Genomic DNA, 25,047 nt, shown 5'->3' with positions numbered 1-25,047 from the left:
CCTCTGCATGGAAAGCTAAGCCACTTGGATGTGTTAATTAGTTGGCAGCTCTCCTCAAATTTTCAGCGGTAGTGCTTAGTGCTATAGGTCTGTCTCCAGGCACGCACTTTCATTTCACTGTTTCACCAAGCAATTCCTGGAAAAGGAAGAACAAGTGCCGGGTTTAAGAGGAGTTAATGCATCACTTTACAAGCCCTTCATGGTTGGGAGTCTAAAGTCTTCCCTTCCGTGATGCAGCTGAGACAGCTGCGAAACGCTGGTAATAACCTCCGCTAAATGAGTCAGTCGGTGCAGTCCAACTCCCAGCAGATATATAACGGCAGCTATATCTACCCTTCAGCTATTTGACCCAGCCTTGGGAAGGAAACTGTATGTGAGCCTCCTCCTGCGGTAGCTGAGCACACCCAGCTGTACCTGGTGAGTAAGCCTGAGGTTAACCCTGCAACTGCAACCTTGCAGCCACTGCGTGACTGGACGTCCTCGTCACACACACAAACCACCCAAGAGCATTCACAACCTCCAACACAGCATCAGTTCATCGAACACGGGATCTGGGCAACTTTTATTCTGTTTTGTGTTGTGTCAGTGGCTTCATTGCATCGCCTCAGCCAAACGCACAATCACCCAAAACTGTCAGATGGGAAGGCTTTTGTAAATTAGAAGTAGCATCTGCAATAAACAGTTGAGATGGTGTATTGTAACCTACAACCGTATATATAATTGTTTGTGCTGGTGCAAAATAAATGCATGCAGTAAAAATCAAATGCAGTGTACTAACACATTCAGAGGTGAGTTATGGCAAATGGAGTTAACCTTGTTTTGTTTGGACAATACAGCATTGAGCCACTTCTTAAATACTTGGGATAAAGTAGGTTTATCCTTCGTTTGTATGTATATCTATTCAGAATCTGTCTGCTCTTCCCTTGCAGTTGAAAAAAGTTCAGGGAAGCACCTTCAGTCTTCATAAATAATTTTGCATTACGATGGTACAGCAAGCGCCCCTTCAGGTGTCATTTGAATGGCAGAAAACAGGTGACGCCGAGTGTGGCCCTTCAAGACAACAGGCCAGGAGGAAGACTAACTTATTTTTTTATGCAAACTGTGCAAAGAGCCAAACATGTTGCGTATCTCTGTTATTGGCATCCCAGGGGAGAGATCAGTCACAGTGGGAACCAGCAGGCAAGAAACAGCACAAACATAATTTGGCAGCTGGGGCGAGGACCGGCCGCTGTCACCCCTGCACCCACCACGGCAGAGGACCTGAGGGAGCTCTGAAAACCTATTACAGATATTGCTTGTTTATAAAATAATATGTCATATTGTCTGTAACCTCACTTTCTTCAGACTTATGCCAACTGCTGAATGTATGTGTTTAAAACCAGCATCTGGAGTAGGGAAGTAAATGTGGCATTGCTTGCTCCACTGGAAAAATACTAAATTACCTGATCCGTGATTTGGTTCCAATTTTAAAGTTTCTGCTTTTTAAGGAAGTAATCTTTGGTTTGGAGCTGAGTGGGACTGCAAGTTCTTACCCATACATTGAACACTGAGATATTACCATGGTGTTTAAAATAATATTTGCTAGCTTCATTTCCAGGCAGTAAACTGGGGAATTAAAAAGAAATTCTGAAACAAAGTGTACTGGTAAACATCCACATTGCTGACCAATGGTTCTGCCAAGAGATGGTTTACAGAGCTCAAATATGAAATATTTGCCCTTTGTTATCCCCACGGGAGTATCTGAGGCACTACAATTCTTTTTCCATTTTTAAGGCAGAAAAGACAGCTCTAAATGGTTGCACTTCCCACACCTATAATTACCTCATATCTTCAAATTGTTTATGTTGCATGTCCCCATCCCATATTCTAGCGCTTAAAAGGGGCCACAGAGCTGGATAAAGGTGATGAAAATTCTCACTGTGGTTGCAGTCATGATGGAGAACTCAGTCTTTGAGCAGCTGTGCAGTTACCAAGCTCACAGCCAGAAAACCAGACATTAATGCTTACTGTCACCTTAAATCTCTTTTTTTTAAAAAAAATAGCTCAAATTGCAATGCATGCCATTCAACGCCGTTTCCAAGGCCTTTCCAGGAGGTGGCAATCTTGTTCCATATTTGTGCAGAACTGTGATATTTATTCCTGCAGAAAAAATAAAGGAAAAAAACTTCGATTTTAAACTGGCAACTACAGGCTTACTATAGGCACAAAATTAGAAGAGAAAAAAACTCTCATCTCTAGAGATAAATATATTATAAAGTTGAGCATTTTGACTGAAAAAATATCCTTTTTAAAAGTTCTTTTTGGCAAGTAGAGTTATTTTGCAACTGTCTTTTTATTTATAATTACATTCAGAACTGAGATCGTGGACATATTTTTACAGGAATTTTTTTTAGTGAAATACACGCAATAGAGAGCTATTGTTTCTTTACTCAAGGTGCGATTTGTCTACCTCACAGAATGAGCACAGAGTAACTCTGTAAGGGAAAGACATCATATTTTTCTTTCTGGAAGAACCTGGAGTAATACAGAAGAAATATGTGTCTGAATAGACAAAAAAGTTATCTGAAAAGGTATTTGGAAAAAAACCCAACAGAACAACAACCTACCCAGTACAAAGCAACACAGCTCTGGTTTGTAGAGAAAATGAAAGCAATTTCCCACGAAGAAAGCAGGAGTTACTTCTTGCACAGAGCCTAATCCCACCTGCCAGACGTTACTCAGTGAAGGAAATGGGAGATTTACCACAGCAAAGTCTGCAATCGAACTGGAGGAAACATGAGTCCAGGACGATTTTTAACTCCTCAGGTCTACTCTTCTCCCCCAGCTTTTCTGCGTGTTTTGGGATAGTTCAGCCATTCTGCCTTTCCAAGGTCCTGGATGCAGACAGAGACACTCCAAAACACAAAAGTGTGTCACAGAGAAGAGTTTTGCTGGAAACTTTGACAAGCATCACAGCCACAGGCCTGGTTATAACCTTTGCCAGCGCGGGTGCTCTCTGGAGGGATCGCTGCAGCACATGCGACACTTCACGTAGTTTGGGATTTTGCATCCCAGAAATGTTTGCCAGATCGAGGACCTCTTGAAAACAACTCCCTCTTGCAAGCTGTGTGCAAAACCCAGAGATCAGTCCCTTACAGAAGTCTAATCAGGTAGTAATAAACTATTTCCAACGATAAAGATTTCAAAACGTTTAACATTAAAGGAAGAGCTTTATCCACAAACAGCACCAGACACCGGGATTTCTCAGGAGCCTACGCCTTGTGTTACATGCCTGGTGTCAGGACTTCCATCGCGTTACCTCGGGCTCGTGCCACATCGGGCTTTTGGTGCATTAATGTGCTTTCCCACCTACAAAGGTGGCAGCTGAAATGGGCTGTTTTCTCCGAGACTCAGCCGTGCCTTGCAGCAGATGATTTTTCATCATCACGTCAATTTTTTTTCAGAGATCCTCCCTGATACTTTAAGCAGTCAGATTTTAAAGGAAATAAGAGCACACAAAAGTAAAATAAATGTATTTCTGGTTCTTTGAAGCATCATCCATTCAGACCATGCTATGGCTGCTGAATCACAGAGGTCTTCATCCCCCGGCTCTAAAAATACTGGACCAATTGTCAACATGCAGAGAACGTGTTTGTGCAAATGTCTGCTAGAGCATCAATCTCTCCATCCTCTGCAAGTGGCTGTTGTTCTGGGCATCAGTACAGCACAGTAACTGTCAGGAACAGAAAGCAAGCAAGAATTCAGCCAATGAATTATATCTTCCAGAGTACAAAAATCATTATGTGGTGCTTAGACATTTGCAGTTAGCTTAACAAAGGGAGGCTGAAGGTCCCAAGACCAAAGGGTGTGGAAAACTTCGATCTGCAGACATGAAATAGCAGGAGCCACCCAACTCAACATACGGCCAAAATAAATCAATAAGATAAGAGAAGATTTCTCTAGGAGACTGAAAAACACTGGAACATCTGGAAACAAAAAGAATGATTTAGTTGAATGTGTGTTTTGGATGCTTTGTAGGAAAAATATCTGCAAGAGACTGTCTTGTCTTTAAGCACTGAACGCTGAGACCCAGGACATTTCCTGGGAATTAATAACTACCTTGGAGAGTTAATGACCCAGAGAAAAGCTGAGGGTCATTAAAACCAGTCAGTCATCAGCTCATCGGGAAATACCCTCTGCTGAAGTTTGTTATGGTTGCTGGTAGAACCCCTCCTTCTTGGTAAATACAAGAAAAGAAAAAAAAGGAGCAGCACACGTTCTTTCTTCACAGCCAGAAAGCCCGGCAGCCTTGCCGCTGCGAGGGGTCGATGTTGAGGGGCGCCACCCGTTGAGCTAAGCTTTCCAAAAAAGAACAAAAATTCTCCCCTTGAATTTAGGTTACATCATATAGACACTTAAATAACATAGCACTCTTACAAAGCATTCGGCTAACGAGGTAGCAATGATGTGTCAGGAGGAGCACGTCCTTAGCAATGCAGCATGTTAACACGTGGCAGAAGCTCGCGCTCTCTCTCCTGGCTGCTAGAAGAGCACCATGGACTACTGGGAAGGGATGGAGAAAAACTTCTGTCAGTGTTCTAGGTGTCCCCAGAAGTGAACACAGCACAGAGCTGTTTCTCCCCCACTTATTTTTGCTCAGTGAGCTGCTGCTTTGCTCCCACTTCAAAGTGCTTCCTACACCGAGATGTGCCACCTGTCAGCGCACATGTCGGGGATCAAAGGGACACCCTGAAGCCCAGGTCACCCCTGGCAGCTCTGTCTCACCCCAGGGGTTACGGCACATGTGTGAAACAGAGACCCGCTGAGGTGCAGCACAAGCTGGGACACCACCAGTAACACACCTGACACCCAGCAGAGCCTGATGTGAAACAATGGGAAGGAAGAATAAAAGCATGATCTAGAATATATGGCAATAGTATATGTTTCCTGCAAAATTTTGTGAAAGCATCACTTTTTTTCTAAGTTCCTGTAACTCTGGAGCACGACGATGCCCAAAAGGAAAGGTGACATTATAATGAGAAAGACTGAATACACCAATTTAGGCAGAATCATAGAGTTGTCAGGGTTGGAAGGGACCTTAAAGCTCATCTGGTTCCAGCCTCCCCACCATGGGCAGGGACATCCCCCACTAGATCAGGCTGCCCAGAGCCCCATCCAGCCTGGCCTTAAAATCTCCCAGGAATGGGGCTGCCACCCCCTCTCTGGGCAACCTGTGCCAGGGTCTCACCACCTTCATGGTGAAGGCAGCAAGGCAAGTGTTTGCAAAATCAAGTAATTCACCTACAAAATGAGATATAAATGATTATTAAGGCTTTTTACTAGCTTGTTGTTTGGGATACATACAGTATCTGCACATTTCCAATATGAAAAGCAGTATTCAGTGCCCTTAGGTTAGGTAGAATTGTGTCTGGAAAGTCTCAGACATCTTCCAACAAATGCTAGATATCCCTTATTTAAGTATTACTTAAGGAGTTCTTTAAATAAAATATTAACTTTATTAATAAGTATACTTACAGTTATTAATAGCTGTTTTTTCCTTTTTTGGCTAAAAGTGCTATCTCAGACCACTCAAATATTACCGATTACTCGAGTTGTCTGATTTGGCAACGAACACTGGGAGAAAACGTGCGTATTGGAACATTGCATTTGTTTGACAGTAACACGGGCAGGTACAAAAGAGCCAACAACTACAGTCACCTATTGCCTACCTTAGTTATATGCCACAATACTGTTGCAGGGGCTCACAGCCAAAAGTCAAGTCCTGATTGTTCTGGAAAAGACCTTCTTTCAGGGAAACCTGCGTCCGTGTTTAACTTAAGGTAATCAGCCATAAAAACTGGAGGTAGCAAAGTTTCCTTTGACAAGATTTGGTAATGAAGCGTGTCTAATCCAAAAATGCATTTTTACAAAACCCGAACAGTAAGAGGCAGGGGAACACGTTTAACAAAGAGAGCCTGAACAAACAGCAGTTAGCAGTTATCAGGGAAAGCCATCAAGAGACCTTAAACACCAATTTTCATCCTCAGCCAGGCAGAAGGATCCAAGTGGGCACAGACAGTTGATGGAGTGAAATAACACAGGCACAACATGAGTAGGGTCCTCTGTATTGTTCTTAAGGCAGACAGTGGGGTGAGAACAACCAGCGGCTGCCCAGGCCATCTCCACCCTCCCCGGAGTGGGCAGCAAAACCGTGTACGAGCAATTTAAGAAACACAGGGCAGCAGTTGTTCATCTCAGACCAAAAAAATTCATATAGACACTTCAGTGTCTATGTAGTAGGGACCTTCTGGAAGAGAGAGGTAATTCTTCTAGAAGTCTTATTTTACTGATTTGGGTAAACTATTCAGAGCTAATAAAATAAATCTCGTAGTTTCTTCTTTACAGAATCCTGCTGCAGTTTCAACTGGGAAATCTCGTGTCTCTTGCCTGAACATACACCTCCTCCCAACAGAAGCGTTCCGCCAAATTTCTCTGCTTCCCTGTCCCTTGCAGGAAAAGGATGCATCACTTCACCTTACAGACTGGGCTTCAATGTTACTCCACCAGACTGAAAACAGCTACAGCAGGAAAACAGAAAATAATAATAGCCTAGGTTAAAAATATGGTCTTTATGACAGCACTCTGGCGAGGTAAGACGGAGCTGGCCAAGGCCAGGGGCAAAAGCAAGCTACAATAACCCACGTGACGATAGCCTTGACACGCATTAAGTTTCAAGCTTCAAGCAGTAGCCGGCTGTGACAAGAGTGACTTTTCTACAAATTCCTCTTTAGTCATCATGGGCAAGCAGAGACTTACTAAAAATCAAAACGTGAAGACTGAAAGTTTGTTTCTTCTCAAATATCCACCCTACATCCATGAAATACACGCAGAACAAGGGTAACACTTTAATAGATGTCGGGTCCTTTGCCCACCTTGAGCTTTTACAGATGCATGGAGGCAAGAAACTGATAGAGAAGGACAACAGCTGCTGAATCTAAGTATGATATCCGACCATTCTTAACACAAACAAGGCAATTGTTTTGGAGCTGAGCAAAGTAAGAGTTTCTAGAGCTGCTTTACCCAGTCCCTGCATGCTGAAAAGGCTGACAGCTCAGCCACAGCTTCCAGCCAGGCCTTTGCACTTTCTACCTATAAGACGTTGTGTCAGATTCCTGCTCTGCCAACACCATCTGTAACCACAGACTGCACTGACCAAAATTGCTTCTAAATTAAATGTTTTTCAAATCTTTCCCATGAAGCCACAAAAAAAAAATAAAAATCTTCATGCAGCTCCTCAGTTAAGGACCCATTTTCAGAAATATGTTTTTAGTCTAACTTATTATTCACAGACAACTGTTAACATATTCACTCCCCAGAAGAACTTATGGAAAGGAAGGGGAGTAATGTCATTTAGCATAGGGAATATACAGGGCTTTTCCCAAATTAAAAGAGCAGAACTTGGTAACAGCAGTCACGTTCTTGCAACAATAGCAAACTAGCAATAATGACAGTGAGTTTTTTAAGACAATGAGGTTATCAGGATGGAAATAACCCGAGCTAACAAGTTTCAGTGGCGGTCAGAGCCAGTAACTTAAATTAGCTTCCATAGAGCAAATTAAGAGCCTATTGAATAATACTCACCACCACGTACAAACACTGCAATTTTTAGAAATTCTCAGACCTGACAGAAAACAAGAAACATTTGCTCAGGGAGAACAGGGCTGGGAAATTTTTCCTTGACCTGGAACGCCAAGGTCTTCTACAAAGGGAAGATAATGTTGGCATCTGTACCTTGCAAATTCATCATCATTCAGTCTGTCTGTTAATTCTGCCAGACGGCCATGCATCTTGTTTTTGAAGATAGCTGTTCTAGAAAGGAAGGATTAAGCTATCATAGCCTGAGGTCCAAGAAAATAACTTTGCTACTTCTCTGAACGTCACTCTGGGACTGCCTTAAACTTTTCTGGGGCACGGGGGTGGGATGCTGGATTTCTCCATCCCTGCTGCTTTTTGTGTGCTTGCACATTGGAGAGGAGAGCACAGCCCTTACACGTGACACACTCACAGTACGACTGCCAGGCAGTCTACCCTTCTGCAAATACCATTAGGAACGTCTCTGTTCAGAAAAAAAACAAAATAAACTAAAACAACACTAGCACTGTAATTATTCCAAAGCTCCTGAATGGACCACTCTGTTACCTAAAAGCCCATTTTAATCCCAAAACAACATAGTTAGGATGGGAAAGACTTTTTAAAAGTATTTGAAATATGCATACTCCATTTAAGGTCCAGGGAATCAAATTACCAGCCCGTAAGGGAGATAAGGCAGGGAGAGAGCACCGAGACCCCGGGCAGCCACGGGACTTGGGCAATTTGCTCAGCTCAGTCCTCGGGCTGGTAACACCAGCTGGAACGTGTGCGCTGCAGCCTCGGACAGCTGGGAGGAGAAAAGGCCGGTCACAAATTAAATTAAGAGGTGTAATATACTGTGAGAAGAAAAACAAATTGAGATTGTGAAAACAGGTGCCAACTGACATGTACTCAATACTCAGTCACACTTTCCTTTCTCTCTATGTGATTAGCAGCTAAGCTGAATTAGGATAGATTTCATGCTTCTGTGACCTTCTAGAACCCCCCTGCAGAAAAAGAAAAACACCTGTAGCTAGAAGTTTTTTCTTCCAAGAGGGTAAAAGTGCCCAACTACTGTAGAGCTAGGTTGGCCACAGTGATACACTAAGGCAAAAGTTTATGTGTATGATGGGCGACTGCAATCAGATTAATTTTTTTATTATTATTTACTTAGTTCTTAAATTAATCCAGCAAGTAGCACCAAACACGGGGCTTTAAAGTAGGCTGTCAAGCTAATAGATTCAGTTATCTCCATCGTTCAAGGCTCTCTTAATAGTTGTTCAGAGAATGAACTGAAATCCATGGGCACAATCCTGAAGTTCCTCAGAAGGAGCAAAGTGAAACAGAAAGGTCCCAGTCGCTCACCACAGAACCTCTCTCGCTGTTTCTGTGCCTCATGAAAGCAGGACTCTGATTTTGTATTGGCTCCATTCATGGCTCCCTGAAAGAGAGGGTTTAAGCTAAGAGGGCGCAAGAGATGACCCCAATATCTGAACATCATTCTTCCGCCGGAGTTAGAGCTGCTCACACCGCATGGTGGGGAAAAAACCTCTTCTTCCACTGCCTGGGCAGCCTCTCCTCAAGCATGGAGGCTCCCGTGGGCTCTCAGCTAGAGATTTCTCAAGGCTTCTCCTGCTCAGTGCAGACTCTGAACTACTCTGAGCTTTGCTCCTAGCAGAGAAGCTACTGCAGTTTTTCAGTAAATCCACCTGCAAAAAGCTCAGTCATTCCTCTTGAGCCAATTCAGATGCCAAGAAGGTCCCTGACTCAAAAAAGCACTGGTTACATTACGCAGAAGATGTGCCAGGTCCAAGTGGTAAAATCCAGGACAACCTCTCAGCCCTGGTAACTTCAGAAAAGTCTCCTTTGAAACAAAAGGATTGACAGGTCTGGTAAACAGGGTCTGTGGCCACAGAGCAACTTTCACAGCAAACATCCTCCTCCTTCCCCAAAGTACCAGAATTATCAGAACAAACAATTTCGGTGGAGTTTACCAGCAGCTACATAAGGATGTATCTATCCTGCACCATGCTTGGCTGTAGGAAATACTCTTGTGGGGCTCAAACCCAAACTCCTCTCCCCCTCAAATTGAACTGCAACCCATGAACCACCCTCCAACATGTTACCATGCTCAGATCCTAAGTGCCTTGGGAGAAAATACTCAGAGCTACACCTTCCGCTCATTTTTAAGCTCACTCAATTTTATGTGATAACATGAAGTTCTGGGACTCTGTTAAACGCAGCAGCATTGAATTAACATTTTTTTTCCCTCAAAACTCTCCACAGCCAAACAGATGATGGCAAGCGCGTACCATAAGACCACTTGATGAAAATGTCAGGGGCCTTAGAAATAGTTCACATTCTCCGGCCTTCAGTTTCATGATCATTATCATAATAAAATGGTTTCTTCTTATTCCTTGCACACCTGCTGTGTGTCAGTTTTCCCCCACCGCGGCTCCATTACCGCAGCCCTGCTCATGCTGACACACACAGTCACTTGCTTTATGCCAAGCTGATCTTCGGCACTATCAGCCCATCGTCCGCTGATAAAAACCATGCGAAACGCTTCGTAAAGAGAGAGCAATGCAGACGGGGAACGTGGCTCAGGGTTAGATTAAAATGAGAACAGAGGTCTGGAACTTGCCGTCATGAAGTTTTGGATAAAAATTCACAAATATTTCCAAAGTATTTGTTTTCACCTCATATGACCAACTATTCTTATGAAATGTCAGCAGCAAATGAAGCCAAGAGACAGGCTCTTTGAATTTTGAAGCTGTAAACAATAACTGAAATGCTCTGCAGGGAGAGGGAAGGAAGGATGGAAGGAAGGGGTGTAAAACCACGAACTCCACCGCCTGACTTCTTTTTAACCTCTATAATTCAAGGGGAGTTAATTCAGCTCCTCGATCCCCCCAGTGCTCTCAGTAACTCCATTGCCTGTCCACAAGTACCTTATAACCTGCATCACTCAACCCTCTACCCATGCAATCTCCTCCAAAATAAATCTCCAAAATAAATCTACTACCCTGACTGTGCTTATAACAAATCAATTTGAGAAATTAAAAAATGGTTAAATGTTGACTTTATAACTGAAACAGAGCACTTCTAATAATCTGGTTTAAAGGTAATTCAAAAAAAACCACCCCATCTTTTATAAGTGTAGTTAGTTTAAAGAAAAAAAAAAAGCAGTCTCATACATTTTCCTACATTGAGTAAACACTAGCAAAAGCCACTAAGCACAAACAAGACTAGAAATGTCTGTCTTCAAACACAATTTTAAAAAATCAATAGCAGACTGATGTGATAGGGGCCGGTTAGCTCAGTGGTTTGAGCACGGTGCTGACAACAATGACAATACCGAGGTCGTGGGTTCGATTCCCGCTCAGTCCCCATGTGTTGCCTGGTCTAGCCGAGAGGTGGCGTCCCTGCCCATGACAGGGAGGTTGGACGAGATGATCTCTAAGGTCCCTTCCAGCCTAGGCCATTCTATGATTCTATGACGATTCTATGATTTATTTATTTTTTTTTTTACTTGACACGTTACACTAAGCAAATGGTGAAAATCTCAGGTAGCTACCCTTGTGAGATTTTCTTCTTAGGTCTTGTGAATTGAAATGACCTAAAAGAAGAGGCAGGCTATTAGTATTAAGTGATGGAATTCATCTCACATGCAGTTTTGTTAACAGAAAAAAGAAAAACCATTTGAACGAAATTATTCAAGGCCCATAAGAAAGAGAACCAGAAATAAACATCCTAAATGTGATTTCCTTCTCAATTAACTTCACAAACTACCACCAGGTAAAAGGCAAAAGCAGACACGTTCAAATCAGCCTCAAAGACAGTAACTCCCAAATGCAGGATTTGCACGACAATTCTGCAATCAGCGTCTGTTGGACAAGCTGTCCCTTCGTCCTTCCCTGCCATTTATAGTGAAAAAAGCATTCTTGGACAACTCGGGAATTTCCATGCTCTGAATATTCGTAATTCCCACAAAATGCAATTCTTGGTGCCCCATCTTCTCTCCTGAGACAACCAGCCCAGTGCAGTTTGAGCAATGCCTGGACCCGTGGCAGCACTCCCCACAAAGGTGCTTACACTGCCCACATTTCAAAAGTAAAAGATTTCGTGTAAAAGAATCAAGGTTTCTGAAAACAATACATGTCACTGGAAAAAGACACGCAAATGTATGCCAGTCTATTTCTTATTATTTTTGGCCACCTCTGATGCAAGGGATGGTTACAAATTTAAAACTGCTACGATTAGATTAAAAAAAAATCAGGAAGACAATCGAACAAAAAGAATCCTTCAAAGCAGACGTTAACATATTTATTTTCCAATGAAAAACAATTCAAATGAGTAATTCTTTGTTTCTCCACATTCAGTTATAACATTGTAAAGTTTCTCAAAGCATAGATGGAAGGATGTTTGCACCTAACACTACACTCTGCAACACACACATTTACAAAGGTAATAGGTGCATCTTTCAGACTTTTGTGCAAGAAAGGAAGTGGGATTTGCTGACTGAAATAGATAGACAAATAGATAGACAGATAGATAGACAGACAGACAGATAGATAGACAGATAATTGGAGTGTACATTACTCCTGGCAACTACTATGGTGGTACTTAGTTCTTTTTTAACAAAAAAGATAAGAATTTTCTAGCTGAGCTGACTTGGCCAATGGGAACGTAACTTTTTTGATGTGATCAGCAAAAGCAGTTTGCAAAGACTATGTATGCAGTTTATTTGGAGAGTAATTATCTCAATCTGCTATACAAGGTACAATTAGTTTATAGTAAAGGGAGTATTTCTTATGAAATTGTATTCCTCTGATGTGAAACAATGAGAAATGTTTACAGCTCAGAACCACACAGTATCAGAGATGCACAAAAAAATTTAACAGATCAATAGAGAAACTGCCCTTCACAAGCCGAGAACTTCAATTGTTTACAGTGTAATTTGCACAAAGTAGCGTGAAAGCTTAGTTTTAAGGTGGAAAGGGAGGTTTGGTACTTTCTATCCTTTATAGCACCATCCACGAATTCTACTCCTGTCCCCAATGCTGTCAAGCCAAGAGAGTCCACTTGCACGAACAGTTGTCTACTGAACATTCTTGTGGCTTAAAACACCCTGTAGAGATGACAACATTCTAGGTAATACAAAAAAACAATCACCCATATTGCTGGTAATGACCGCCCCCCTCCAAAAAAATTGATTCTGTATCAAGTGAAACAGCACAAATGTTTATATGTGGGATCATATATCAACTATTTCAGCAAGTTCCTTCACTGGCAACAGCCCCACCTGTATCCTGGCTCCCAAGAACCCTCATCAACAACAAACCCTCGCAGGCTGCATTTATCTCATTAGCAGAACAGGCGAGCTATTACATCCTCACGAGACATTTAGCATCATTGTTAACCACTCTCCTCAGCATCACTTGGAACACACATATAAGAAAAATGACAGTTTTCTTTTTACATCTAGGATGTACTGGAGAAGCTTGGGCCCATGTTTCCTTAATGTGGCACTGCTCAAAGTCAGCAAAATTGGGGAACTTCCAATCGCATGACATTCCACTGTCACATCGCACTGATATCATTGCCCCAGACAGGAGAATATCAAGGGAAACTCCTTTTCTCTTGTTCTTTTACGTTAGCTATAAGCAGTCCTTGTTTGCACAAACGATGCTAGGGATTACTGGGAAGACAATGATTTAAATCATATAAAAAGGAGCAGGTAAGATGCAAAACCAACTTTTTAAGCAGACTATAAAGGAATGTTTTGTGTTAAGTCCTTGGAAAAAAAAGTCTGATTATCAAATTAAATTCTAATTTCATCTTGAAGCTGAAAAATAACAAACTCGTAGCTTGCTAATGCAAGATGACTTCTGCAAAGTTTTGTACCTATCCTAGTACCGGCTGGCTATTTTGAGAAAAGGAACAAAAAAGGTAAAAGTTTCTTTCATGTTCTGGCTATTCTGTGCATGGAATAACCAGGTAAATCACAGAACCACATTCCTCATGTTCTAAACGAAGAGGAGCATTCCCGAGTCTCACAATTTTATAAGAATCTCTTACAAAAAAACATTGGTTATTTGGTAACAGAAAATTGCATCAGTACCTCTTAAATTAGAATCAGCATGCCTCTAGAACCCGAGCTGAGAAAATTCAGCACAAAAATTCAAAAGACTAATTGGGACTCACTTTTAAACTCATTATGGCAATAACGAGCAAGTCTATTTTTGAAAGCTACATTCCTTACTCAAAATAAGTAGCTCTTGATTGTCAAGAAATTAAATATAATCTCATTCTCTACTAAAGCCTAATCTCAGAATTCATGCAATGTTCCAATTCTAAAATGTCAAATGAGAATTCCAGCTAGCCCTTGTTGAACAAGATAAAGGCATTTAACTGACCCAGGCAGATTATCCCAACTAAAACACACCATGGTAATTTGAGAGAGACGCCATGCGAAACAGTTATTTAAGATATTTGAATATCTAAGTATTCAAACATTTCTGTGTGCGTGGGGGGGAAACTGCAGTGGCATGGATGTTTCGTGTTTCATGAAAACGAAGCTTGATTTCTTCTAAAATACCTAAGTAAACTCATTTTTTCACCATATGATTTCCTTTCTTCTAAGAGACAAATCACAAAATTTGTAGTTAAATCAATGCAAAGTGACGCTGACTGCTGCACTTTATAAAAACTTCAGCAATACTTCACATTCATCAAACCAAAATAAACCAGATAATGTGATATACTGGAGAGTTCAGTAAGCCACAGACACACACCATCCTCACTTAGCAAGTAGCAGATATCTTTAAGACTTTTAAAAGAAATTTATGATGGAGTGAATTTCTTGCCATAAAATTATCTCAAGATAGCTTCAACAAAGAAGAACTCTCCATCAGCTGGTGAAATTCCTGAGATGTGTCTATATCCTGGAGCAAAAGCGTGTTAAGTTAGTGAAAGTGGTAAACATTTTACCCTAGGGTCAAAGAACTAACATCTCTGTAGCTCAGGACACCTTTTTGATGAATGTGAAACAGCTGGAAAAAATATATCAAGGGTAACAATTGTGCTCCCATGGTAGATCCAGCTGCTGCGAAAAGAAACCCCGGGGGAAAAAGCCAAAGAGTGAAAAAACCACAACACCATAAAAAACCTCCCACACCACACAATCCCACCACTTCTGCCTAAGTCCGCTTAAAACACAGCACTCTGCAAACGCTGAATGTGGAGATTCACTTGTTGAAAGCAAAACAAATGAACAAAAAAAAAAGATCAAGGATGGATTCTTTTATTTAGCAGCAATATTTTTGCCTCTAGAGATTTCTCCAGACTTGAGAAACATTCGAACCTGCCGGCAAGGAAGTTATGTTAAAAACAAACAGAGACTCGTCATCATCCTGTTAATACTTTATTAGTGTAATTTTTTTAGCTTTCTATTGGACAGAACATAAATGCAAACTCAAAAAAAAAAAATCATAATAATTTCAGAGTCCTCTGCCACTCAGGAGAAGTGACCACGGGCGCCTGTGTCATGTTCGCTCTTTGTTAGGGAAACGAGGGGGAAGGGAGGGAAAAAGCCTCGACAGAACCATCAGGCACAGAGCTGACACTGCACAATGATATGCCCAAGTAACTCAGAACAGCGAGATGCATGAGATGTGCTCTTCAGATTTGTCCCTTGTAATAGATGAGCTTTGCTCAGATGAGCAAAGGTCATTGAGAACAAGGGAATTAACAAAGGAGTAACGAATAAGACTTTTAAAACAAGTCCGTAAACAAACGAAACGCAACAACAGAATGCAAAATTGCTCAGCTGAGAAAAACATTTTTAACCTAGACCTCAAAACATTAAAAATTCATTTATTTTACAGTTATTCAAACACACATGCATTAAATGAAAATATTGCACAAAATTAAAATTTAGATTGTGGAACTCATGTATTTTTATTTTGGTACACATTCTGGTAGCACTTAAAATGTACTGTTTAGTTCTAGCAAACACCAGCAGCACAAGCTTGAGGATGAACCAAATGAAAAATTCAATTGCTCATTTTCTCTTAAAAATAATTAAGGCTAAAACAAGTGCATTTGTTGACGATGGCACAATTTTCAGCGGCCAGTCACAGCACCCGAAGGCCAGAAGATACACCCAGACACTTAAGTGCTGTATATTAACATTCACTTTTGGAGACTTTCTAGGATAAATAGGCTGCATGGGTTGACAGGGCAGGTACTTTAAATTGTCAACAAGAAAACTATTTCAATAAGGATACATACAAACTCTTTTTTAACAAAATGTACTCATTTCTGACGATTCTTGCCAGCCAACAGGCACCACTGAATTAGGAAGTCACATTCTGTAATTAAATACAGAAGACAAAACTTCAATACATATATACATATGCACACACGTGTATAAAATGTGTGAATAAGTATATATATGTAATAAATTCATTAAGTAAAACGACTAATAAACATGGTGTATAATGTTCAGTTCACATTCCTAGAGATATTATTTTATTTTCGCACAGAATGTACCAGAAAATTAAAAAAAAAAAAAAAAAGAAAAATCCCAAATTTGCACGTGATCACTAGTCTCTCGAAGTTTTTCATGGTACCTACAGATAGATAAGAGGTTCCACCGATTTGACAAAACAGTATTTGAACTTCCCACTTCCATACCGTGTAATGAATTCAGTGGTTTAAATGACATTAACTAGATTTGGTAGGACCTACGATATATTTACTATATCGCTGAGAAGAGCTGCTGAACGCCCTTTCCTCAGGCGGATGTCAGGTCTGCTGGAGCACCCGACATCAGAGGAAGCTACAGGCACGTAAACAAAAGGAGCTCGCTACGGCGATGACCTCACAGGGAACTCAAATTTTGTTAAATGCAACTGCACTGAATCATCTCACTTCTATAGAACCTGCAGAGAGGAAGGGGGAAGGACCTTTACCTATTTAGCAACCTGTCTGCTGAGGGATTATAAAAGAAAGGGATTTCATTTACAGTATTTAGTTCTGCAATAAAGAAAAAAAACCAATAAAACAAGTGCACTTGAGCCCATGCATATTGTATGAGAATGTTAACAGCACAATATGATCATCATTAAGGAGTATGATAAAAGGCTACATTGCATTAATAGAGTCCATGAGAAAAAACGATCTATATAGAGGTTTCAGACAATTTAAGTCGGTCCTTTGAGAGCCTTCTATCTTCTCTTAGAACGCTTTCAGAAAAGGTCTGGGTTCCTCCCTCACACAAAAGGATCATTTGTTCCCATTAAGACACAAATTACTGTAAGGATCCTTGATCAGCTGCTGTATCTTACCCTGAGTTTAGCGTTCAGGGGGGAAAAAAAAAAAAAAGGACTCTATAGGATTACCTTCTATTCACTCGGACAGTGGTGCTCAAACAGTTGGGGACTGAAAAAGAAAACACAAACTGAGATATGCTGTGGCCAAACAGGATTATTCCGTTGTTACTTGACTTTCAGTCGGATAAATTCTTCAGTGAAACTAAACAAATGGATGTGGGGCCTTGATGTCAAATTTTTATTAAAATTTCACACTATGCAAAAAATAAAAAAAATATTTAAAAAAATATTATAATTTTATCTCCTTTTTATTTTCATATATACACTGAGATGTGTTCAGGAATTTCCACGTGTTTGCATATGACTAATGAAATCCTTTACCTGTGAGGAACCAACTAATTCTGGTATTTTTCCACAGGAGGCTTACACACTAAGGGGCAGGGATATTTTCAGTTCAGCAGAACACAGTCTTTTACACCCAAAAGGTTTCAAAGTTTAGCGGGGAGTTGTGTGTAAACTGTGTCTTAGTGGAATTTCCTCATCTTCTAACACAATGTCTATCCTCTCTGAATCATGTACCCCCTTCCTTCTACAACTATCAACTGACGTTGTTGTAATATGTCAACTGAACGTAAATAGGATGATGCCCCTTCTCCACTGAAGTTACATGCAAAATGTATGCCAGGTGCTGTAAGAGCAGAATACGGCCCTTAAAGCTACAGAATAATCAGAATAAAGGGTTTACTTCTACTGCACCGCTGCCTTTACTAAAACCCCCATTAAATCTAACATTAGTTCATTTTTCAAAACATGAAAGGTGAAGTAAACGTGGCATAAAAGCCACATTGCTTCATTTTTTCTTTAATAAATGTACTTTTATCATGGGGCTAGAACTACTTTCCCCTCTATGAACCTGCTATTCCAGCGACTGCTTCTCCCATTAGCTCAGCCTTTACAGGAATGTTGCAAGAGCCCTACAGAGCCTCAGCCGTAACACAGAATAATTCCACCTGATTCTCACACATTGCACTATCTCCCAGTGCCAAAACATCCTTTTCTTGCACTGTACCACCACAGCTGTGCTTTACTGGAACAGTCTGGCACTTTTCATTGCTGGCAAAACATCAACTCAGGATGGGAAGGAATCAGCACTCTTGTATGTTGGGCCAGTATTCTTCTCAATGTTGCATGGAGACGCACCAAATCATTTAAGACACACAAACCCTTCTGGTAGTGGTTGAACTACAAGTGAAGATGAGAAGATCCACAGGTCTTACAGATGCATTAATAACCTAATATGTGACACTAGAAGACTGGTGCAGAAATAACAGCATGTGAGTTTGAAGCCCCAGAGAATCTGCCCAAGTAATTAGTCCCGGACAAACATACACCAGCTTAATAGGTTTGAAGTGTCACCTTTTCTGCAAGGAAGGCGCTTGAGTAGAATGTAGTCTCTGCTTATACCTCTGCATCTGCTTTGACCGTGAATGCAGTTTGTTGAAGAGCTCATGGAACTTATTTTGTGGAAATAAGGTCTCAAGGAATCTCTCCAGAAACACATACACCATTCTCTTATTGAGCTGAGTGTGCTGGAACATTTCGAAGACCCGAAGAATGCCCTTCCGTGTTGTCTCAGCACCTATGATGTGCTTCAGTTCATCTACAAAAAAAAAAAATCAAATAAAATTACAGAGTTTTAAGTTAAATTCTACTACTGGGTTAACAACAAACTTCAGCTGAACATCAAGTCTTTCAAATTCTGTAGCTCAGAATTTGAAGTAACAGTGTCTCTATTATGCATAACATGAATCAACTAAGTTCTACAGCAGAAAAAAAATCTGAATTTAATTCATCTTTATGTATGTGGAATCATGCTATTTTACATGAAATCACACTGCAGTGGAATACAGGTATTTCATGGACTAAAATCCTCTAGTGAAACTAAACATATGGTTGGTTCTAAGAGAATTACAGTTACAAAGTCATGTGAAATGTGAAAATGTTCTGTATCTGAATAATTAAGAACATTTTTTATTTAAATACAGTTTATACGTCAACATTTCTTTTCAACAATTACCAAGAATAGAGACATTGATTCCAGCAACAATATATGGTAAGAAGTATTAGGCTACAAGCTCAGAATCACTTACCTGGCATTACCTCCAGTAATTTGGTCTTTCCCGCCACTCTCGTTCTCATTCTAATAGCTTTGTCCCTCCGTGGAACGGTCTCTGCTAAAATGCCATTGGGCCAAAAGGCATCTCTGTAACAAAAGGAAATTTGTCAAAATACATTAACATTTTATCAAGTGAAAGGCTCTTCCCAATCCCTCAACGCTACAAAATAAACACCACGTAGCTGTTACACAAAACATACCTAAGATGTACTTTCACCACTCAGACTCTCTTGCTACTGAGGGGCTTAGATCTATTAATTGCAGTTAAGCCATCAACAAGCAGAAGCTCTCAGGTAGTTTCAGTTTAGTGTAAAGCTCAATGTAAAAACCATGCCTCTGGCTAAAAAGGTATTTTGCCTCAGTGAGTGACATTTTCTTCTGAGTAAGAAGCTCACACGCCTACTCGGTTTTGTTAAATAATAGAGTATCTGTAAAGTAAGGCCTTTCGGCTGACACATTATCTACTTATCTCTTTCACTTCATTAAAAAAAATTAAAAATAAAAAATGCAAGGGGGGCGGCTCTCACTCAACAGCATTGCAGAGGTCATTCAGACTTTCAGGAATTGGCATGACAGAGCCTTTGATATCACTGAATTGAAGTCTGAGTTTGAAAGTATGTGTCCACAGATATATTAGCTCAGACCTTAGGGGTTTTCCAATAATCATCGTTTGCCTTTTAAAGCAAGGCATGCACGTGCATTCATCAAGGTACACAAGACACTTCATCCAGTAATCTGAATACATTCATAACTATACCCACACTTCAGCTTTATTCTAGACTGGTTAGCAAAGACCTTTCTAAGGAAGAGAAGGAAACTCAAAAATATTCTTTTTCATGCAGAAAATTACTTTCTCTCACTTAACACACGTAAAAAGCAGTGTATGCTTCAAGCGGCGTTCTGCACAGCAATAAGCATTTCCTTACATAAAGAGAACAGGAAGCATACGCCAACTGGTCTGTCATCTGTAACAACTTCCCATCTAACACACATGACAGAAGACATACCTGAAGCGTTTAACTGCATCTGCTACTTGCTCAGGAGATGTCATCCAATCAACATGATCAACTATTTTCCTAAAATGAAAGCAACAAGTCTCTCCTCACTGAACTTTCAAAACAGAGAAGAAACAAGTACAAGTTTTAAGGAGTGCTCTATGCAAAAAAAAAAACAACAAAAAGTGTAATTTCAGCTTTCTCCAGCTCTGTAAGTAGGTTCTCTAAAGCTGCACACTAGGAAGGCAAACAATGATTCTCGGGACAAAAAAAAATTAAGCTCACTGATCACTCCTAAAGCTAATGCCTTTATCTTTTTAAGTAACAGTACGATGACTAAGCAGGCTGGAAAACTGATGTTGCATCTCCCATTAGCGTTAGATAGATGTTTTGCTTGTAGAGCACTCCTCTTCATGGAGCGCTCTTCAAATTCTGCTTCTGTAAGCAAAAACATACTTAAAAATTTCAAGTTACCAGACTGATGTATGCAGTTACTTCATAATCTGTAACAGGAGATACAGACTGATCACAAAATTGGACCTTCATTGATCCACACAGCTCAATATGTGTGTTTACAGAAATTATATATGCATCTGTGTATCGCCAGAATCCCAGGATTATCTACTGAAACATCATTTGAATTTAGCTTTCTAAGAAACAGAAAAAACCACAGTTTTGCTGCAGAATGCCAGTAAACCCTAAGAATCTGCCAGGCCAAGTTATGACTGCTGAAGCAGAGGATCCTGTGAGTACCTGGCACAGCTCCACGTGCAGAAGCACCATCGTTCTGCAAACATCTCTGCAGTAAGGAAAGAGCAGCCTGTGCACAAAGTCAGTTAGTTACACTAGAATCTGAAAACAGCAAAAAATAAGCAGAGCTGTGCAACAGGGCAGCGTGGTTTTGCAAACACAGTTCTCAAAATAGTTGTCGCCTGGACATGAGGAATTAATTTTTGAAAAACATCCAGTGCTCGTGCGATTACATGGCTGTATGACGACTGGTGCCACAAGGACTGTCTGTGTTTAATGGGGCTGATGAAAACATTAGAAGTATACTTGTGAAGGGCAAAGAATAATGAGTGAGGAATGTCCCAAAATAGTAACAGGAAATTTCTTCTCACCTGCCAGAAATTAGTTTTTCGATTCATGGCACTAATCCAATGTGACAAGTGAGGGCCAATCCTGTTTCTAGAATTTTTATACTTTTTTTTTTTTAACATTTCAGAAACAAATCATTATAAGTGAAAGCCTGGAAACAGTAGAATTCTAAACTGTTTTATCTCCATTTTACACCCCATTTGTACCTGGTTTACTGATCCTCCTCAAAATGGAATACATGCAGGTCTAAATCACAATATTTTAGTAATACCAAGAAGGATTTATAGGCACAGTCTAAGTAGTCACACTCACACAATCGCTCTCCATAAGAAAAGCAGTACCTATTAATTGTGTCACCGTATGTTGCTCTAATAAGTTGCTGAAGCAGATTTTTTATATTCCTTCTTAACCACTGATTTCTTTCCTTTAAATCAAAGACTTCATCCATAAGGAGGAGCATTACTCTCAGCGGAATATTGTCATCCACCTGCTCAAGCAAGGGAAAGTATAATCAGTAAACTTTTTTTTCAGTTCAAGGAAACTAGTTTTAGTAGCTACTTCACAGGTCAAAGGCTTCAGTAGAAACAGAACAATGACAGAAACACTTTGTTTTGTATTTTACTACACTATGAAACCTTCCCGGAATCTTCTGTAACATCACTAATAACAAAGAAAGATTAAAAAGTAAAGAAAAGCTAGGCTTAAATCCATTGAATTTTTAAAATCAGACAAAATGGAACAGTTATCTCACCAAAGTCTTCAAGGCCAGGCTGGATGGGGCTTTGTGCAACCTGGCCTAGCGGGAGGTGTCCCTGCCCATGGGAGGGGGGTTGGAACTAGGTGATCTTTAAGGTCTCTTCCAAGCCAAACCATTCTATGACTGATTCGAAGCTGAGTAAAGTTAACACAGGTAAATATGTCCTAAAGAATGAGCTTGTCCTTGACTTCTTCCTTTGACAGCTGTGCTGTTCCAATTGCCTAACATGAAAACACTGGAAGGAACTTTTTTTGGTGTCTTTAACAGATTGACTCTGCCAAATTTAGAACCTCCCAAGAACAATGACACTTGACTGCAATGAACTGCCTTTTATTTAGATATCACTCTAGCCTACCTGGCTATTAAGTGCTTTTATGCTGGTAGATTAAGGGAAGCATCTTAATTTTTTTATTTAAAAGAAGTTGTTACACAGACTGGCTCAGAAAAAACAACTTCTACAGAAATCCTAAACCACAGGATTCAGTAACTGTATAGAACTTTTAAAAGACGGAAGGTGTACACTTTTTCCATAGATGAAAATTTGAGAGAGTAAACTAAATCCTGTAGTACAAAAGTATTAGATTTTCATCTTAGTTACTAATGTTTCTCTTATGGAAACAGCAGCTTTTCATGGCCTGCTAAGATACCAAAATACAAGCCTACATATTGTTTAAGCTACTGCATAAAAAGATTGCATTTGGAGTAATGGTTGTACTGCATGGAAAACCACAAATATTTATCTCAAATACAATGGATGAACTTGATTTTTCTTGACTGATTCATTATTTAAACTTCATTACTAAAACTTTATAGAATAGCAAGCTGCAAACAAAATCTTACTGCATCCTCATAAAAATTCTTCCACAGACCGAAGGCATTCCCTCTGTGTTTGAGGGGCGTTTTGTTTTGTTCTAGTTAGGATTTTCCCATTCTAAGCACATCATCCAGTATTTTGTTTCATATTTGAAATCTCACCCAGCTCTACCTGGAAGAGCAGTAGTTTGCACTACCCTGTTAATCCTACGCTGGAAGAAGGAGCAGTATCTCACAGCTATACGGACTTTTTTTTGGTGGACTACACAAGTCCATCCTTATATACAACTGTAACAGACCATGGATTCACAATCCAACTGGAATTTCTACAGTTCCATGCCTCAATTTTACAATACTGCTTCCTCATGTAAAATTCCACCCAAACTTGAATGATATCTTGTTTTGTCCATGCAAAATAGAAACTTTAAGAGTATCAAAGATACACATTTGCAATAACAAGTTTGTGGATACAGTCTAATAGAATGAAAAATAACAGGGGAAGAAAAAAGCCTAGAAGAACTCAAGGCTATGCTATTTGAGCAAAAATCACATCTCCTAAGCCATCCGAGCAGTTATGCACAGGAAGACAAACTGGAATGCTTTGATGTGAGCTAACCCACAAAAAGTGAAAGGCGGAACAGGTGCAGATTTATAACCATAGCAAATTGCACATAAGCACTGGTAATCTTATGGACTTTCTGTCCTACTTAGAGATACATGTTTTTTCTTCCAATTGTTTTCACGCGTATGATCAACGTTTCGGTAAAAACAATGGCAAAATACCACAGCTTACGAAAATATCAAGAGCTTAAACTTCACTTCCAAGTTTCTGATGTTATTACTTTATACATTTTAGGTATCCACATGCTAAAAAGCCCCAAACAAACCCTGACCTACAACACACAGAAATCATAGCAAAGAATCATAGAATCGTTTTGGTTGGAAGATCATCAAGTCCACCATGTCCATTCTAAGTTATTCCACTGTTGTACAAACCATCTTAGTACTAACAAAGATGCTAATTTTAGAAGGAAGCACATACATTTCTTTTAAAAAAGTTAAGAATTGTTTGTAAGTGACCAGAGACAAAAAATATGTAGTTTAACATAAAATATTTAACTCCTTAATTTGGCTTTAGAGCAGTCAACTGTGAAAGCACAAACATCAGACTCACATTGTCATCAATTGGTGCTGCAACACGGCAATGGTCAGGATCTGAATAAGTTTTCTGGATCAAAGGAGGCACCTATAATGAAAAAAGGTAATGTTTATGATGTAAAAAAATACTTTAAATGCAAATAAATCAATCAATTTTCAAAATCAATTGAGTTAACACAAATGAAACAAAAAAAATTTGGTCAAGAGCCAGCTGCATACTACTACAGCTAACTATACAGCAGTCCTTTCATCTTCCAACAAATCAAGCCTGTAGGTGTTCTCCTATAGCCATCAAAGTTAGCAACACCTTTAAGACAATCCACATGTATTTTCTCAAATGCCTAATGCGACAACTGAAAAACACCTAGAAATTAATATGGGATTGGTATTTCTTGGTCCTGCCTACTCACAGACTTCCCAGTGACTATAATTTCAGACACATTGTTAGTCACACACCAGGGAAGGTACCAGCAAGGAGAAAATCCAGAGCCGGTTATTTTATCTCACAAGGAACGAGAAAACAAACACACACACCCCCCACACACCACAGATTTGTTATTGGCTTTCCATGGGTTAAGGATTAACTCATCATTGTTGCTGTTCTACATCTGCTACACGTAACTGCTTTGGGAACACAAAACGGAACAATCCCTGATCACCGACCTTACTGCTCCACACAGCAAGAGGGCAGCAAGGGGAAGGCAACAAGGTGGGCACCTCAGCATTACTACTTTCACCAGACCTCTACACAGCAAGCCATGCTACCATTCCCCACCTCTAAGATTCTGTATTTTAGGAATACAAGAGATGAGGAAAGATGGCAGAAAATAGAGAAAGGAAATCTAATCAAAACCAGGATTCAGCAAGGAATAAGCAAAACAGAAGCTATCTCCTTGTTCTAAGTTTCATAACATATGGGGGTTTTTTCCCCTAACGAAAGCAACAGATGCAGCAAACTAGCTTTATGAGAATGGGTGGTAAAAAATAAGAAAAAAATCAGTGTCGCTCATTCTTCTCAAGTGGCTAAAATAAATGAATAAGGATTGCTGTACCAATCTGCAGATACCAACTGTTACTTAATAGCAAGGAAAACTCCATGTTTTT

At 40.1% G+C, this 25,047-nt stretch overlaps 1 protein-coding gene across 1 annotated transcript in view; it reads right to left on the bottom strand.

The window, feature by feature from the left end:
- Positions 1-18,154: 18,154 nt before the first annotated feature.
- Positions 18,155-25,047, bottom strand: part of SNX13 (sorting nexin 13) — a 42,689-nt gene continuing 35,796 nt past the window's right edge. Inside the window, exons 21-26 of the mRNA XM_009877232.1 lie at positions 23,960-24,031; positions 21,557-21,702; positions 20,130-20,198; positions 19,097-19,209; positions 18,363-18,606; positions 18,155-18,188 (exon numbers count right to left, since the gene is read on the bottom strand). Of these exons, the coding sequence (XP_009875534.1) occupies positions 18,155-18,188; positions 18,363-18,606; positions 19,097-19,209; positions 20,130-20,198; positions 21,557-21,702; positions 23,960-24,031 (678 nt within the window). The remainder of the gene's footprint in view (positions 18,189-18,362; positions 18,607-19,096; positions 19,210-20,129; positions 20,199-21,556; positions 21,703-23,959; positions 24,032-25,047) is intronic.

Source organism: Apaloderma vittatum, unplaced genomic scaffold (genome assembly GCF_000703405.1).
Source record: "Apaloderma vittatum isolate BGI_N311 unplaced genomic scaffold, ASM70340v1 scaffold16779, whole genome shotgun sequence".
Taxonomy (NCBI): domain Eukaryota; kingdom Metazoa; phylum Chordata; class Aves; order Trogoniformes; family Trogonidae; genus Apaloderma; species Apaloderma vittatum.
Note: the sequence above shows the minus strand (reverse complement) of the source record. Positions and strands in the feature narration are given on the sequence as shown.